Genomic DNA, 18,079 nt, shown 5'->3' on the forward strand with positions numbered 1-18,079 from the left:
TGATCTCTAGAGGTCCCCTCCAACCCCTACAATTCTGTGATTCTGTGATTTCCTCAAACACACAGCTGGGTGCTTTTCTATTACACTGCTTGCCCTGGGATTCTGCAGTATCTGTCACGTCTGACAGACGGAGGCACTGAGCACAGCACAGCCGTGTCTGCGCTCACCAAGGACTCACCTCCGCACGTGCAGCAGCAGCTCTCAGAGAAGCCTTCTTCAGTTCCACGCTCCTCTGTTTTTGTCGTTGTCTTCTCAGCCAATCGGAGCTGGAGGCACTGCTGCTGACCAATCAGAGACTGGAGGCGGGCCGGAACTGCCGCTGAGCAATGAGAGGCACAGATGGACCGGAAGTGCCCCTAACCAATGAGAGGCCGGGGGCGGGGCAGAATGGCTGTGCGGGAGGGGCCTCGGGGTGCCCTCTGTTGCCATAGGGGATGGGATTGGGATTGGAGTTGGGATGGGGGATGTGGGATTGCGATTGGGATGAGGGATTGAGATCGACAGGTGGGTGACGGGCTTGGGATGAGGGACTGGGAATGAGATTTGGAATTGGGATTGGGATGTGGGATATAGGATGTTGGATTGGGATGTGGAATGTGCGATTGGGATGTGGGCTGTGGGGGTGTGGATACGGGATGGGATATCAGGAATTGGGATATATGTGAGACGGGCTTTGGATATGGGATGGACTTGGAATGGATATGGGATTGTAGAACCATAGGATTGTTCAGGTTGGAAAAGAGCTTCATGATCATCAAATCCAACCACAACCCAACCATACAATCGATCTGGTCTGTCCAGGTTCCTCTGCAGCACCTTTCCCTCTGGCAGATCAGCGCTCCCTCCCAGCCTGGTGCCATGTGTGAACGCACTGAGGGTGCCCTCAATCCCCTCATCAAGATCATTGGCAAAGGTGTTCAATAGGAGCGGCCCCAGTACTGAGCCCTGGGGGGCAGCACTCGCAACCGGCTGCCAGATGGAAAATCCTGCTGTGTGTACAGAGTCAGTTGAGTCCCTGCCTGAAGACAAAACTGGCAGGAGCCAAACAATGTGGGGCAGAAGAGCCATGGCATGGGAGGTATCTTTATGCCTATCTGCACAGCAGGCCCAGCTTCCTCTGCTTCACCCCTCCATGGGAACTGCCCCTGCTGGAGTCTCTTCTGGCCACAGTGAGCCAGGGTGATTCCCCTCCATCTACTCGTGCCTGCTGCCCATCTCCACGGCAATTCATGGGCAGCGCAGGAGAGCTGTGTGAAACGCCCTCTGCACCCCGCTGCACAAAGGACTGCAGGGAGAGAGGAGGGCTGGGGCTGGTGGTGGCAACTGAGGGACACGGCCATCTGTGATGCCCCATCCTGCCCTGAAGGGCATGGGGAGCTGCGGGGCTGGGACACAGCACAAATGACTGCAGGCAGAGATGTGGCAAAGAGAACACAAAGCTTTTAGTAACGTATCATAGAAAACAATGAGTAACAGCAATGACAGTAATCCTAAAATTCCCATTCCACAACAGTTGATGCCCAGGTAACGTCCCATCCCACTGCCATGATGACTCCAGAGGACAGCTCGGTTCTGGAAAGGAGGGATGAGGATGCTGGCGGTGCCCCTGGAATGCTGCTGCTGCTGCCTGGTGCTGTGGGCTGGCGAGGAGCGCAGGGTTACGGGTAGCCGTACTGGTCGGCGATGGCCATGTCTATCTCCCGCTGCACCAGGAACTGCACGGGGCCGATCTTCATCTGCTGGGCTGCCCGCTGCCGCTCTTCCTGGGCCAGCTTCTTCATGCACTCCCGCTCGGGCCGCTGCTCTGCTGTGATGGGCAGCGACTCCTCCATCACTATGGGTGCCGCACCACCACCCGCCCGCGGCCCCACGCAGGGCACAAAGTCCATGGGGCGCCGCGGCTGAGGCTGCTGTTGGTGCAGCGCTGCTGGTGGTGGTGGTGATGGTGGGTCCCTCCGCAGCGGTGAGCTCCTCTGCAGGGATGGGCGCGGGCAGCTCGGTGCCGTCCTCTTGGCAGTGCACTCCTCTCGTGCCATGCTGCCTGGAGGTGCCGGCGCTGCCTTGTTTGTTTTGCTGTCTTGGGGCTGGAGGGCAGCAGGGCCAGCGCTGGCTGAGGGCTGGGGCTGCACAGAGGGTGGCTGGCGCACCGGGCCCACCGCAGTCACCCTCTGCCCCAGCGGGTGCACGTCCTGGATGCATTGCTGCAGGTGCTTGTGCAGCTCGCTGGCTCCTGCACCGGCCCCAGACAGCTTTGCTTGGCACGGCTGTTTGCGGCCTTTCCTCTCTGCTCTTTCCCCGCGGGGCGGCAGCTTCCTTTTCTTGGCAGGAGCGCTGCTGGTGGGCTGCTCCTGCTGGGATCTCTCCCCTTTCTGCAGGGTGCCGGCAGGCGCAGGGCGCTTGGCCCCCCGCTTGGTGCTGCCCCTGTTCTTCTTTTCTGCCACCTGGCTGGGGACAGAGCCTGGCGACGGGGGCGAGTGAGCCTGAACCTCCTGGGGCTGCCTTTGCTGCACCTCCTCGGTGGGCTGTGCGGTTTGCACTGAGGGAGGTGCGCTGACAGCCAGGGTGGTCGGCCGTGGGCTGAGCCGGGCGCTCGCTGGTGGCACGACGGGGCGCAGCTCCGACAGCCCGCACTGCAGCTCAAGCAGGAGCCCGGGGGATGGAGGAAGCCCCCAGAAGGGGTCAGTGGGCGTCCCGGTAGCAGCCTGAGTGCTGAGCTCTCTGCTGTCCCCAGGGTTGTCAGGGAGCTCAGCGATGAAACATGCAGGGGCAGGGCTGCTGGGGTTCTCCTGGGGGACCTCAGCAGCTCTTGCCACGTCTGAAAATGCAAAAACATCCCCCAAATGGCGATGAGAGCCTTCTCACACCCACTCTGTGCAAACACGCACCTGCAGCTCTGCAGCCCCAAACTCACCATTGATCCAAGAGAGCAAACCCTGGATGTCCGTGATGTCCTCCGGCACATCCGAGCTGCTCGCCACTGCTGGGAACAGCAAGAAAAAATCCCAAAGAGTCAATGCCAGCTCTGCTGTACCATGTTCACAGCAAGGGATCTTGGGTGAACGCTGGGATCCCATTATAAATCAGGACAGGAGAGGTAACTGTCAATCCCAGGGATTAAAACCCCAAGCAACCCCACGCAATGAGAACAGTCCCAGGAAAGAACAGGCAGAAAGCCTAACTAGAAAGACAGTGCACCAAACCCAGATGCCTGCTGTGTGTCTGTACCTCTCTTGGGTGCTGTGCCACACTCCTGGCTTTCCACATGGCTGCGCTTCAGAGGAAGGCCACTGGCATCAGCTTCTGACACAAAGGAGACAAGAAAGATATGAAGAGCATCTCTTGGGAGGAAGATTTGAGCACTGCCAACCACAAACTTCTGGTCTTCAGCAGCAGTTTTGGCAATTTGCCTTTCTGCTGCTGCAGCCCTGTGCCACTTGTGCAGTCAGCACAGAACTGCAGTCCCTTCCTCTCCCTTCCATCACACGCAGCCCTTCATGCAGCCCTGTTTAGAGGCAGTGCCCACACCACAGCTCACAGGAGCTTCTTACCTGCGGAGGCTTTACGTTTCCCTCCTTGCCCCGCACCGTTCCACAGATGCACAGGTTTTGTCCCTACAACAACAGATGGTGTGTTGATTTCACAGACACCAGCAGGCAGCACAAGTATTGCCTAGTAAGCCCATGTCCCCCCAGAAAACAGAAAGATGCTACTTTGACAGCCCAAACACAACTGATAGTTCACTTCTCACTGCCCCTTCCTGCACTCCAAACTCCTTACTTGACATCGCCTGCAGCGCTGCAATCTTCAGCTGCCTGGATTCCTGAGTTCTCCTTTTGGAGAGGAACCTACAGAAAGCATCAACAAGGGAAAAATCATGAGGAAGAAGCATTTTCCCAGCTTTCTTCTGCCATGCAATGTCGTCTCTTGAGGAAGGCAATGCTTGGAAATCAGCTGGCTGCAAGAACTGCCTGCCCATCCCTAGCTGCAGCTGGAGTCTGACTGCCACGGCTTCTGTCAGCAAGTGCCCCCAGGTCCCCTTTTCCGCCACACGTGTGCTGACCGTCCATGCCCCCACCTGGCTCTCTGCCGAGACTTCAGCGCAGTTTGCTGAAACACCTGCTGGGCATCCCCTGGGTACAGCCATTCAGAAGGGCACCGTTTGACCTGGGAACTCCTCCCCAGCCCAGCTTTTCTGCTGATACCTCACAGCACCCAGCCAGCGCCAACCCCAGCTCACCTGGTCAGCCTGCTCAGCCGGAGCTGTGCCCAGCTGACGCACACGCCGCAGCGCTGCTCCCAGTGGGCTCTAAAGGAGGATCTCTCTCTCTGGAAAAGCACAGAGCTCAGTCTCCGTGTGCAGCACGCTCACCAGACCACCAGCTCTGCTCCAGCTGGGGCACAAACGCTCCCAGCCTGGCAACCACTGTGACCTCAGCAAGTGCCTGCATCACCGCTGTGCTTGCATCATAGGCAAAGGAGTGGTCACCTCCCAGATCCAAGTTTTAGGAAACATGAATCTCACCCAGTGGGGTGAATGGGGTTCATTGAATGGGGTTTCATTGAAGTTAAGCAACAGAGAAGTGAAGATGACCCTTGTGCAGCCCAGTAAAAATGCAGTATGGCCTCGTAGTGGTCAGCGGGGTCCCAGAGGAACAAGTAGGAGCTGGGAGGAGTGCACAGCAGTACGGAGCAGCAAAGTGCAGCATGGCCAAGAGAAAACCAGTAAGGAGCAGCATGGCCTCAGAGCGGTCAGTGGAGCCCTATAGGAATCAGCAGAGAGCAACAGGAAGGCACAGCTGTGCCCAGGGCCTGGTGCCGGCCTCTCGGGCTGTGCGTCAGGCCTAGGCCTGGTGCCGGCCTTTCAGGACTGGCTTTAGGCTCCACGGCCGGTGCCAGCCCGCCCGGCTGTAGGTGTGGCTTTCAGCCCTGCCTCTGGCGCTGCCCCTGTGGCTGTAACCGCGGCATTATGGCCCAGGGCTGGTGCTGGCTGTCTGGCTGGAGCTTCAGACTTCAGGGCCGGCTCTCAGGCTGTGGCTTCAGGCCCGAAGCTGGTGCCGGCTTCTCGTGCTGTGGCTCCAGGTTTAGGCCCAGGGCCAGTGCAGCCTCTCTGGCTGTGCCTCAACCCAGGGTCGCTGCTGGCCGCTCAGGCTGTGGCTTCAGGTCCCTTGGCCGGTGCCAGTCTCTCTGGCTGTGTGTTTAGGCCCCAGGGCCACTCCCGGCTTCTCTGGCAGCATCTTTAGGCCCAGGGCGTGTGCCAGCCTCTTGAACTGGGGCTGTGGCTGTGAGCCCCTGGGCTGGATGCAGCCTTTTGGGCTCTGGCCCAAAGCCACCAGGGCTGGTACCCAATTGTAAGAAAACATGAGGGCCGCCCCATGGGGTTAGCTGAAGGAACAAAACAGAGAAATTAAGATGACTCTTGTGTAACCAGCCTGGGTCATCCTCTTGCTCAGGCACTGCATGATCAGACCCAGGAGATGTTGCCCCCAGGCTCCCCTGACATTGGAGGCCGGAAGGATTTGGGCTCTCAAGCAATCAGCCAGAATTTGGATGAGTCAGCCCTCTGGTTTTTGTGAGGACAGACGAGTCCACCTTGGAAAGCCATCTGGGCAAATGCAGAACAGCTTTGTTCTTGGGCCGCAGGACTCCGTGGCCAGGCGCTGCTCAAACGCTGGGCCTGCATTTCCTCCTGGGCATCCCCACGTGCTCTGAGTCCGCTGCAGCTTTCTGCAGGGTCTGTGGCTTCCTGCTGAGGAGCTCCTCGTGTTCTTCTGCAACTGCCCCCCAGCATCACTGCTGCCTCCTCTGGTGCCGTGCCGGGAGATGCGTCAGCATCCATCAGCCTGCACTTCCTTCCTCCCAGCAGCAGCTGCTCCTGCACTGACCTTCACTCACACTGGATGCCGTCCACTTCTAGCGCCAGCTGACCTGCGAGACACAGAAAGGAAATGTGGCATTGGCACAAATGCAGAAGCCCACGGCTGTGCCACCACCACGTACTGCAGCCTTGGGAAGCCAGCTGCCACTGCAACCTTGGTCAGAATTAAAGCAGGCACCGTCAATGAAGTGTGACTTGTGAACTGAAGGAATTGCCACAGTCAGAAATAAATACTGAAATCGCTTACTGAACTGTAGGTGGTTCCCTCTGAATTCTTTTGCTTTGGGGAAAATATGGACTTGGAATTGCAGGGTACAAGAAAAATGAGGAGCACTTGGCAACTCAGGCAAAGTGAACAGTGCAGGGAAGATTGCTGCATTTCTTTTTCTCCTGGCCCAGAAAGGAATTTTCCTACCTTAAAAGAGGTACTAAAAGAGGTACCTTAAAAGAGAAAAGAGAAGAAGAGCCTGACAGAGTAGACACATTACAGTCTCACATCACGGGTAGAAGCTGGAGAGCTCAGGGCTGCAGAAATTAAGGGTGCCTGTAAGCTTTAAAACAAGGTGAAAGACAAGGTTGAATGCGAAACATCGGCACTTCCTGCAGAGCACATCACACAGCTGTAGGCACCGCCTGAGGGGTAACAGATCAGAAAGGAAAACCTTACCATGTGAAGGCAGGGACAAGCTGCTCTCTTCTTCTGGGCCTTTGTTCACAGTGAGGATTTCCCCCAAGAGCGCCGCTCAGGCTGCTGCTGTCTCCAGCTGTCGGTCACTTCCACTGCTGGACGCTGTGCCCACAGCTCATTCTGCTTTGGGCAAAGCCTGCTGGGTGAACTCCAAACCAAGGTCACAGCCATGCTAATCCAGCTGGTTGGTCTGAAAGGGCTCAGAGGCCACGCATGGGATCCTTTCTGCTGCTGGTTCTCTGCAGGCAAGAACCTGCACTCTCAGAGCAGCAGCCAAGAGCTGGAAGGCAGAGGAAGCTTCCAATCCCCATGGATGTGGCTGTCTGCTAGGACAACAGCTGCCTGCTCTTCAGCAGGGTGACGCTCACCCAGCAAAGCCCTCACCCAGCAGATGCCTTTCCTTACACTCAGGGCTGCCTCACTTTTGTGCAGCCCTTGGCACTGCATTTCCAATCCAAGCTCACATAGATCTCAACCATTCCTTCTGTGTCAGTCTACTTGGATCCCCAGTTAGGGCTGCAGCTCAAGAGCTCAACACAACAGGAATAACACAGCATGCAACTGGGAAACACATCTCAAGGCTGAGAAGAGCCAACCGTCTGACCTTGGGCACAACTCACCAAGAGCCGGGCCTTGCAAACTTGGCTGATCTGAGCACGTGGGAGGGGGCTGGCAATCATGTCCATTTCAATTGCAGCTCCGTGTAGAGAAGAACGCCAAACAGTAACAGGAGTGAATGAATTCATTCACAAGCTGCACAAAGAGTTTGTTCTTGATTAAAAAAAGCATGCATTCCAAGTCAAAAAGCGAACAGCAGGAGTTGCTATCAATGGAAGACGTTCCTATTCCCACACCTCATCCTCCTACCACAGCTTTCCTTGCCTCACCCCTCACCCCAGCTCCTGGCAAATGGCCACAGACTGAAAGTCAGCTCTCCAATCCATAGACTCCTTTCCCATTGCTCCATTACAAGAAGACTTCAGACTTGTTTCACGCACTCCAACTGACCGAGCAGTGCTATCACAATCACTCCTGACACACGGAGGCCACTCTCAAAAGCTTCTAACAGCTCCTGCCCCAAGACCAACATCTCCACAGCCATCCTTCTCACGTGAGTCCAGGAGACAAATCCACAGCACAGTCTTTCTGAACTGCTATCACATGAGTAGCATTTCTGGTGGTAGAAAGGCACAGCAAATAGTCCATCAGAGACATTCTGGCACATCTCCCATGAAAAACAGCATGATTCAAACACCTGTGTTTCTAAAGATGAAAAACATCCAGTAAGCAGCAACGAGAGGCTCTGTTTTTCAATCTTTCCAAAGGGAGAAGTGTTCCTATCCACTTTTCCTGACCACACAAACACGGCCCCAGCTGTCAGAGCCCTTCTGCCATAGCACAAGCAGACTGCACGCACATTAAAGAGCACGCACAGCCCCTCCTGAGGTCCTGGAGCCACGGCTCCCCTTCAGAGCTCCACAGCTTACCGGTGTTTCACACTGATGCAGCCTCACTCAAGCTTCATAGGTGTCAAAGAAGGCCTGCAGAAGGCAAGAGGCGGCAGCCAGAGGACAGGACATTTTCCATTTATTATCCTTTTGTTGCAATAATCTGACTTAGCCTAACTTTCCTGGGTATTTCTCAATTATACCATCTGTGTATTCATTGATTATACATTAGGTTACATTCTGATGTACGTGCTGGAAACTGTCTCCACATTAAGCTACATCATCATCTGTTTTCCACTAATTTTTGTTCTTTGCAGTCGGCATCATAGGTGAGACTGACCTGGAAAGTGAACGTGTGACTACTTGGAAAATCAACCCACTGCTGGGGAGAAAACGACAGGACACCCTCTGCAGGTTCCTTCCCCATCCGCCTGGGGCAGTGGCAGCAGAGCTGAAGATGAGAGTCCAGCAGGCACTCAGACAGAAGTGAAAATCCAAACCGTGACAGTAAGAATGAAGTCTTTACAGAAGTTTGTGTCACTGAATTCAGAGAACTGTTCTCCAACCTCGAAGACGTGACTGTTTTCACTTGGCGAGGAATCAAACGTGCAGCAGAGGAAACACTCTCTGGCCTCTTTCCCTGTGCCCCAGGTCTGTTCTGACACTGGCAGCGAGGCGCAGATCTTGTGTTTCTCAGGGGGAGAAAGGAGTGACAGCTGAATCCAAACCTAGAGTCGGCTTGGGCTGGTAAAATCCCTCCTACAGTGTAGGTACGAATTAATGGCTTTCAGGGAGAGATTTCCAAGAAAAGCAGCATGTTTGATGGAATGATTCAACTTCAAAGCTGCATTGGTCCCTTTAGTCACCTGTTGTGCAACACCAAAAAGGAAAACAAAACCCCACCTGCAGGGCAAAGTCGGGATGAAGTGAAAATTGAACGGGTTTGGGAGCCATTTCAACATTTTTCCCTTGTTTTTTCCAACCCCAAGAATGAGAAGAAGCTGTAAAGGAGCTAGAAGCCTCTCTGGGTCAGCTAAAAGAGCTGGGGTAATGTAAGGATGCTGATTGCCTGAAGTGCCGTTTGACTTGGTGCTTGTTATCTGGAGCCATCGTGCGTTTGCCAGCTTCAGTGCTTCTCTCTTTAAAGCACTGGCAATCCGGAATTGGAAGTTTGTCAGATGGCTTTAATAGTGCAGCTGACAGGAGCTGTCAGTGCTGCTGGAGCCCTGTTGTGTGCAGCTGTCTGCGATGGGTGCATGGAGCAGCACTGAACAGCTGCAGCTGTTTCCTGCAGACAGACACGCAGACATAACCCTGCCTTCTGCCTTCTTGCTGTGCTTTTCTGTTATTTCCTAGCATCCTGCAAGCTTTCTTTGTTGTTTTGATTTTGTCTCTAGCTTTGCTTTGCGATTTTTTCCTTTGCTCTGCTGTCGAAGAAGTGTTGAATCCCAGCCTGAAGCACCGAGGGAGCAGCTGAGGAAAGGAGCCGGTGAGCCCTGGGAGCGCAGCTGAAGGCAATGGAGCTGGGTGGCTGGAAGGGGCGGAGCCTGGCTGCCCCTCCTGGAGCTCCTTTAGGGGCTGAGTGGCAAGGGGGCAGGGTTTGTTTCTGGAAGGTTCTGTGCTGTGGAGTTTGTTGTGTGGGTGAATCCTTGGAGATGGTGAGCAGTCCTTTTTGTGCCTCTGTAATGTATTGCTGTTGCTCTGGTGCTTCTGCTGCTACGTGTGTGATGGCTTTCTTTCTAATTTGCTTTTTGTGTTGTGCCTTCTGTCACACACGGGCAAGGGGGGGGTGGGCTGTCGGCTGTGGACCAAAGTGGGGGGGGAGAGGGTGCCGTGGGCCCCCTGTTCAAGGGGGGAGGGGAAGGGGTCGGGGGGTAGGCCGAGAGGGAGGTAGAGGAAGTTGTCGGCTCTGGGCCATTCCAGGCGAAAGGGGTGGGGTGGGGTGCTGTTGGCTCCAGGCCGAAGGGGGGGGGGGGCAGGGGGGCGGTTCAGTGGTGGTTCTGTTTTGAAGGGGGGGGGGGGGGGGTTGAGTGGTGGGCCGAGGTGGGCGGGGGGGAGCCATCGGCTCTGGGCGAAGGGGGGGGAGGGGTGTAGGAGGGTTGGGGGGGGGTGATGGGGAGGTAGGGGAGGCTGTCGGCTCTGGGCCAAATGGGGACGGGGGGGATCTGGGGGGGGGGGAAGGGGGTGGTGCTGTCGGCTCTGTTCCAAAGGGGAGGGTGGGGGGTGCCTGTCACCTCCGGGCCAGGTTTCTGTTTCTTTACATACTGCAGTGTTGCTGCAGCTGCCCATCTGTATTGTCTTTGCTTTTTCTGTTAGTGAATGCTCCCAGGTGGTGGGCAGGGTGCAGGGCACGGGGAGCACCTGCTCCTGCAGGGAGGGTACCTGCAAAAGAACTGGGGGGGGGCTGGGGTGGCCGGGGGCCTGTGGCAGGTAGGTGCCTGTGGGCTGCAGGGGCTCCGCGTGGAGGGGCACGGCCCCAGGCCACAGCCCCATCGGCCGCTGGGGTGGCAGCGTCCCTACGGGCAGGGGACATGCTGAGCATGGAGCAGGGGCGGGGGGGGGGAGCCGTAGCTGGGTGCAGCCCCCCAGGTAGGAGCAGCAGCGCTGGTAAGTGCAGCCCTGCAGTTGAGGTCAGGCCCACAGGTGGCAGCTGAGCCAGGACTGGGGGCAGCCCCCCGGGTGGGAGCTGCGCTGCCTGTCCCCAGGCACCTGGTAGGCCGGGCCAGACAGAGGGCTGAGGTGCCAGGTGGGTGGCAGTGGGGACAGGGAAGGGTTGGGGGGGGTACCAGCATCGGTCCGCGGATGGTGGGCTGCATCCAGGCGGGGTCCGGTGGTGGCACAGTCGCGCCCAAGAAAGTGGCGTCGGGTGTCAGAGGCACCGTCAGCGCTCGAGGGAATCTCTCTGTGGGGAAATGCCAGATGGGGCGTTGGGCTGAGACCCGGGGCATTGGGGTGAGATCCAGGTCACAGGAGTGGGATCTGGGGTGCTGGGGTGAGATCTGGGTCACAGGGGTGTTTTCTGCGGCTCTGGGCTGAGCTGTGGGGTCACAGGGGTGAGATTTGGGGTGCTGGGGTCAGCTGGAGCGTCAGAGCAGGGGGAGCTGCTGCCTTACCTGCCATGACAGCTGGAGAGTGGCAGTTGGGGGAGCCCCTCCCCCCACGGGGGTTCTGTGACCGTTGGGCTCAGCCCCTTTCCCCCCGGCTTGCCATGCTTTGCCTTTTCGTACCCAGACAGCCTTCCCATCCCCGTCGTTTCCCATCCCCAGGATCAGTGACTGTATCGATGGGCTTTTTGCAGCCCAGTGCCCTTCCTTCCCAAGGGTCTGCCCGTCCCAGTGAAGAAGATGAGAGAGCCCCAAGGTCCTTGGTTTATTAAGGGCCTTTTTCTCCATCTCTCAGTTGTTTGTTCTTCTTTTCTTTCTGTTGGTCTGACATACGTGGCCCATCAGGTAATTCAGCAGGGAGTTGTGCGTTCTTGCGAAGCTGTGGCAGGTGGGTGTGTGCATTTCAGTGCTGGTATGACAAAGCTGAAGGTGCCGGAGCTGTGGGAGAGCTCTGGGAGTTGGATGGAGAGTTCTTGACCAAGGAAGAGCCCTTTGGTCCCAGCCCCCTGGGGAGAGGGTGGGATTGCTGAAGGGAGAGAGAGGTCTTTGAGTGATGTGAGGGGTCTGGGAAGGGAGCTGACAGGTTTTGGGTTCCTTTACTGTGCTCTGCCCAGGCTGTGACAGTGCTGGGGTTCGATTTTGAGTCTCTCTGAAGAGCAAATGAGACAAAGGGTGTTTTGTGCAGCCTGGAACCCCTACAGAAGTAGGGGCTGCTGCCCAGGGTAGGTGCCCTGTCTCCACAATTGCTGACCACACTCTTCCCTTCTCCACAGTGACCACGGCCATCCCCTGAAGCTCCAGTCATGAAGACCCTGTACGTCATGTCTGATGGCCCTCTGTCTGCGCTGCCCATGGCTGTGATGGGTGCAGCTACCTCATGTCCCTTCAAACTGCCAGGCATCCAAGCTTCTCCTCCACCAGCTCTCCGCTGACTCCAACGCCTTTGCCACCGCCCGTGTCGTGTGGTGGAAATGCATGGTGCTGGGGCAGGCCCAAACTCCCACCCTGACAGCAGGCCCATTTCCAAAAACTCTGCTCACTTCCTCATCCTGCTGGCTCGTGAGGAGATCCTGTTGTCAGCTCTGCCAACCAGCACAGCGGAGGTGGGATTGTTACGGGCAGTTGGAAGAGAGCAGGGGAATAACCATTTCCCGCTTTGGCTGTTATTTGTTGAGAAATGCTGTCTGGTGAGTGTTGAGTCAGGGCCTGAACCACTGATGGAGCATCTGGGGAAAGGAGCCAGTCAGCCCTGGGAGCCCAGGTGAGGGCAGTTCAGTTGTATGATGGAATGAGTGGAGCCTGGCTGCACCTCTCTGAGACCTCACTGAAGGGCTGACTCTGCAGTGGGCAAGGATCTGTGGTTGGAGATCCCTCCCTTGTGGAGTTTTCCCTGTGAGCCTGGATCTTCAGGGACAGGTGAGCACTTTTCCTTTGTCTTTGTAACACCATCTGTTGTGCCAGTCCCTTTGTGGTTACACCTCCTTCCACTGCACTGATCATTCTGATTGTTACAGACGTCCTCTGCCCCTTCCCATCTGTAAAGCAAACAAGGTGATGACAGAGCCTTTATAGAGGAGATAGAGGAGCTATAGAACAGGGTATCAAAGAAAGAGGAATCGACTCATCCCTCCCAGCTACAGTTTGGCAGAAAGCAGTGAGCTGAGGAATGCAGCCTTCTGTGTTTGAACTGCGGTGTGCTGAAAGGTGAGAGGGGGCTGAGGGGTGGCGGGGGAGAGCTGTGCAGACTGACTGTGTGTGTGCTGCTGGGAGCACTGCTGAGATGGAGAGAGAGGAAGGCTCCCCGCTCGAGGTACTCGTGTGCTCACGCAGTGGTTCAGGCTGTGACCTGGCAATTCCACTGCACCTCCCTTCCTGCACTGTCCATGTGCCACCTGCAGGTGTTGCCCAGCTTTTGGGGGACTTGCTGTGACCTCCCTGTCTCACCGCTGCCTTGTGCACTGGACTTCACAGCATCCTGATGGTAAGTAGTGGTCCTGTGGAGATGCTGAGTAACGATTGTGAGCTGCGTCCTTTTCCTGGACCGGTATCTCAAGCCCTTCTCAGCCCAGGGCCTGTCTCTCTTTCCCTGGGGTTCTGTGGAGAAGTCAGCAAGACGGGACTTTGCCAGCCAGCTGGTTTCAGGTCCACCACCCCAATGACAGCAGGGCAGTCCTGCAGCTCATGGCAGCCCTACGGCTCTGCTCCTTTGCCAGGCTGGAGAGCTGAATCGGCTCCGATTCTGCAGATCCTTCCCTGAGTCCTGCTGCTAAGCACCGATACTTGTGCATCCTCTGGGCCACATCAGGACTGGAAAGAGGAGTAGATATCAGGCGGAAGGATCTGGCCTTCTGCTGGGTGATAGCCACCTGCATGGCCTGTTCCTGCTTTCTCTTTTCCCCAGGTGGCATTGTGCTTCCCAAGGAGTGCGTGGACCTTTCTGATGGGAGTGAGCAGCAAGGAACTGACTGAATCACAGAATCATGGAATCACAAGGTTGGAAATGACCTGTAGGAGTCTCAGCTATAGTGGTCTTATAAGGGTCTCAGCTTCCTTCCTGCCCTGTGCTTGACTGAGGGACCCTGTGACCAGCTCACGAGGTGGCCATGGGCCCAGCTCTGCCAGCTTTCACTGCAAAAGGGAGCAGTTCAGGGATAGACACAGCCTGGGTGAGCCTGAGCTTGACTCTAGCATCTGAGGGAGCTGTGGACATCAGCTGTGGACTCGACTCATCGAGGTGTGGGTCAGCTGTGGATGCTCAGTGTTCTTAAGCAGCCCAGCTGTATCTCCAAGGCTTGTAGTCACAATTTCTCTGCGAGGCTGAGATACCCTGAGGATCATGGTGTCTCTCATTTTGCTCTCCTGCCCTTGCTCACAGTCTCTGAGGAACGACTTGAGCCCTGTGACCACATCCTCGCTCGTGTGCTGGAATCACTTTTGTGCATTTTGGTGTCAGGGCTCTTGGGGCAAAACGTGCCTGGACACTGCCACACGTGTAATGCCTTTCTGCTGTGCATACTGGAGGATGTTTTGGATGCTGCTCTCCAGCACCCCTTTCGGAGCAGCCAGTGTGCTTCCCATGGATGCTTGCTGCTGCCCTGAGCCCTTTATAACCTCAGTAGCCCCTGCTATAAGGCAGCATACTTGAGAACTAAAATGGCATGGTTTTGTAGGAGGGAGCAGGGGCTTTGTGCCAGGGAGCTGCAGGACATCCTGGGCACAGCATGGCCAGGTGGGAAGATCCACTGTGTCTGCACTGGCTCTACAAAATTGCCCAGGGGCACAGCATCTCTAGCAAGAAAACCTCGGCAGGGGGCAGCCAGCAGGCTTTGACAGCAGCAGAGGTGGCTGGCTGCGGGCTCTCTCTGCTCCACGCTTTGGTTCACAGGTCTTGGGCTGCTCCCAGTCGTCCTCCATGTCCTCGGGTTGTGGTTCCAGGAAATCCTTCAAGTTGGAGAAGTATCCCCCAGAGGGGTGGCAGCTGATGTGTTTCAGCAGCTGATTGCAGTATGCGTGAAAGAAGCCGGTGAAGACAGCGGGTGCAGGGCCCCCATGCTCAGCTCTTGGGTAAGGCTGTCTGTCCTGCCAGGGGAGCACTGCAATGGGTCCTGCCTCACTGCAGCCTCCCCTGGATGCATCCTTCAATCCTTGTGTCTCCAGGCTCCTCTGCTCCTTGAAGTGGGGGTTGGCTGCCAGCCGGCTGGGCTCTGGGTTGGGGTGAGTTCTGCTCGCCGCCCCATTGCCCTCCAGGCAGTGGTGTTAGTGGCCGTGGCAGGACTCTGCCTCACTCACCTGGGCCAGCAGCTTCTTCTTGGCCAGCAGAGACGTGATGGGATGGTTGCCTTTGGAGTGAAAGCTGGGAAAGAGGCACTTGCAGGCTTCATTGTGGGCACAGTGAGTGCTGGGACACCCCCCAGAGGGTCTGTGCCGGGGCCGTGGGGCTGGCACATTGCTCCACTGGCCAGCCTTGCTTGTGGGCCTCTGTTGGGTCTTCCTGGGTGGGGAATGCAGCCATCAGGAGGTACCCGGAGGGGCAAATCTGCTCAATGCGTCTTTAAGATGGGGAAGAAGAGTATACATATCTGAGAATACCTCACTGGTGTAACAATGTCAGCACTGATGGATATCTGTGATGGAAACTTGTGTGAGAGCAATAATTCAGTAATAAAAGAGGTCAGATCCTTACGCTGAAGTTGGGTACCTTACAAGAACCATTTTGTGATTTGGTTTGATAGTTTGCTCTGCATGATGTGGATGGTGGAGCTGTGATGATGTAATCCATTTCCAGTTGTGAACAAGATTGCTCTAAGAGCTGCTGCAGTGAGATGCGTGTGGGCTGACTGTAAGCTGAAATGTAATTGCCTCTGAATATCCATGTGTGTGTGGGGATTTTGTTTTTAATTCTGGGATTTCATCCTTGCCCTGCAGCAGCTCTGAAGAGGCCTTGTTTTCCCAAACCCTGCTTTGCTGCTAATGGAGGCTGATGGCAAGTGCTGTGCTTTGGGCCCTTTGCTTTTAGTTTCTGTGGCCTGTGTACCTTGGAGGCTGCTTTCTTTCACATTTTTTTGTTTGCTAGCCACCTCTTCAGTAGATAAGATTTCTTAGGGATGTTCTTGCTTTCCTGTGGTGGCTATGTGTAGGTGCTGGGCTAGGGAAGGTTATCAGAAAAGGGAAGGATTTGCTGCACTAATTGAATTGTAGCCTTTTAGACACATGGAAGTTAAGGTGCTGATACTGCGCTGTGTAGCTAGAGAGCTTCCTCAGGAATCATTTGGGACCTGATCCCCAGTTCCCAGTTTGAGCTTCTCCATCTGTTTGCAGCCATATTGGAGCAGACCTGTATCTTGGAGGCAAGATCTGGGCAGTGAAAAGCTCAGGGGATGTTGACTGGCCACGTTAGTATATGAAATGTTCAGGCATGGAAGGGAACAGCCAGTTTACAGCTGAGGAATAGTTTGCCTTTCCTCTTAAATTCTTGCCCCTGGTTTCTGTGAGCACTGTTATCCACTGCTTGCAGTGAGACTCAGCACTGGGTTTGGGGGGCCTGGTGCTCAGCGAGGTGTAACTGCAGCTCTGCACTGAAGCAAACTGCACCCAGCAGTATCACAGGAGCTGGAACATCTGGTGCGTGCTAGGTTTTAAACTGGACGTGCTTTAATGGGACGGGACTTGTGGGCTGCCACTCGTTCCCTTGGGAAGTTTCTGTAAGCCTGTTTAAAGATGTTAGGACTGCCAAGGGGCAGCAAACTGTATCTTTAAGTGTCCAGAAGTGAATGAGCCTACGACTCACATGCAGTACACCATGAAAAAGATTCTCTCATTTTGGTCACTTGAGCTATTAAGGATAGCATCCTTAACTGTTGTGTGGTCTTGATCAGGCTGCTTCCCAAGTGCTTGATCAAGGAGAGCAGGCAGAAGCCTTTTGTCAGCAATCTGAGGTGTCTGCAGATCAATGAGCAGCTGCCTATGGGAGCTGCAATTGCCCTGGCATTCTCTGGCCGAGCAGAACAACAGGCCACCGAGTTCAGCCAACTTCTTCACACAGCTGCTGGGGGGAAACACAGGTGATGCTCAGCTGGGTCTCACACTGGCCTACAGGGAGCTGGTCAGGGCTGTGATAGTCAGGGCAGCTTTGGCTGCTTTCACCTGACATGGACCTGATACTCACAGAGGAGTGTGAAGGCTCCAGCTGATAGAGTTTCCTTACAAGTAAAGGTGTAGACAGGGGTGATGCGGGCCTACTGTTGTGTTAATAAGCACAGGAGCAGAGAGGGCTGATGTACCTCACGGCTTCTTTGCCTCTGTTTTCACCAGCAACGCTTCCCTGGCTTTCATGCCTGAAGGCAGGATTCCAGAGCACAACTACCAAATGGTGGGAGAACTCCTCAACAGCAGCCCTGCCAAGAAGCTCTTGGGCTTCCCTGGGAGACAAAAAGCTTCACCTGTGTCAGCAGTGTGTGCTGGTAGCCCAGAAAGCCAACAGTATTGTGGACTGCAACAAAAGAGCGGTGGGCAGCAGGGAGGCGATCATCCTTCTCTACTCTGCCTTCATGAGGCCCCAACTAAAGTACTGTGAATCCTCTTGTGGTGTCCTGGCCCATCTCGTGGCTTGGAAGATCATGGTGATCTTACTTCTGTCTCGTCAGCTGATGGCAGGTCACAGGAACGCTGGCGGGTTGGGTAGTGGGTGGTTGCTGAGATGATGGATCTCTGCTGAATGAGGCATCTGGAGGTGGGGGCTCTGGGGCCGGGCTGCTCCGCTCCAGGGCCGGGCCAGGTTTTCATTTCTTTATGTACTGCTGTGTTGCTGCAGCTGCCCTTCTGTATTGCTATTGCTTTTTTTGTTTGTGAATATTAAAACGTGTTATCTCTGTGTTGGTTGTCATCCTGCTCTCTTTTCTCTGTTTTGCAGGTCAGCTCGTGCTGGAAGTTGGTGGTGTCGCTGTATGAATGAAGGTCAGTTCAGGAGCAGCTGCTGATGGAAGGAATGAAGTCCACGTTGATGAACTGAAGCATCTCCTGGTAAGGTGTCAGAGCCGGCAGTAACCATGTCTGTCGTGAAAAGCAGAGGGCTGGCTCATCCAAGTGCTTGCTGATTGATGTGTGAGAGCATCTGCCTTCTCCAACTGAACAATAAGAAAGCTGGATATGCTGAACAATTACAGCTCATGCAGGAGTTGTGAAAATGCTCTCAAATGTTTCCTGTAGTGATAAGCTGTGTTTTGCACTGTGATGGTCCTGTCTCTGATCTGCAGCACTGCATCTCTTGCAAGCCTTGTGTGCCCGTTTCCATGAACCTTCCTTTCTTTCACTCTTCAGAAGAAGTGCTGGGTGCTTTTGGGGGAATCGCGCAGGAGGCTGTCAGAAAGCCAGCTGTGATTTTCATAACATGAAGGGACGCAGTGGGAATGGACGTCATTGCCACCAAGCAGAAGTGAGCTGCTTATGTTGTGAAAGATATAATCTA

General features: G+C 55.4%; 1 protein-coding gene and 1 pseudogene across 1 annotated transcript; both read right to left on the reverse strand.

Moving 5' to 3' along the window:
* Positions 1-17,120, reverse strand: part of LOC125684269 (AT-rich interactive domain-containing protein 5A-like) — a 46,712-nt pseudogene extending 29,592 nt beyond the window's left edge.
* Positions 1,430-13,487, reverse strand: LOC125684252 (uncharacterized). Its single transcript, XM_048926275.1, has 8 exons — positions 13,310-13,487; positions 10,798-10,913; positions 4,238-4,326; positions 3,778-3,845; positions 3,549-3,611; positions 3,226-3,300; positions 2,912-2,980; positions 1,430-2,815 (listed from the first exon to the last, which is right to left on the reverse strand). The coding sequence occupies exons 1-8, from the start codon at positions 13,485-13,487 to the stop codon at positions 1,659-1,661; spliced, it is 1,815 nt and encodes a 604-aa protein (XP_048782232.1). The 3' UTR covers positions 1,430-1,658.
* Positions 17,121-18,079: the final 959 nt, after the last annotated feature.

Source organism: Lagopus muta, chromosome 24 (genome assembly GCF_023343835.1).
Source record: "Lagopus muta isolate bLagMut1 chromosome 24, bLagMut1 primary, whole genome shotgun sequence".
NCBI classification, from domain to species: domain Eukaryota; kingdom Metazoa; phylum Chordata; class Aves; order Galliformes; family Phasianidae; genus Lagopus; species Lagopus muta.

Coding starts and splice junctions, on each gene's coding strand:
- LOC125684252 (XM_048926275.1), bottom strand. CDS start 13,487: ATGCAGGTGGCTATCACCCAGCAGAAGGCCAGATCCTTCCGCCTGATA. Junction 3,846..4,237: donor CGGCTGAGCAGGCTGACCAG/GTGAGCTGGGGT, acceptor TGCTTTCTGTAG/GTTCCTCTCCAAAAGGAGAA. Junction 2,816..2,911: donor TTTGCTCTCTTGGATCAATG/GTGAGTTTGGGG, acceptor TTGCATTTTCAG/ACGTGGCAAGAGCTGCTGAG.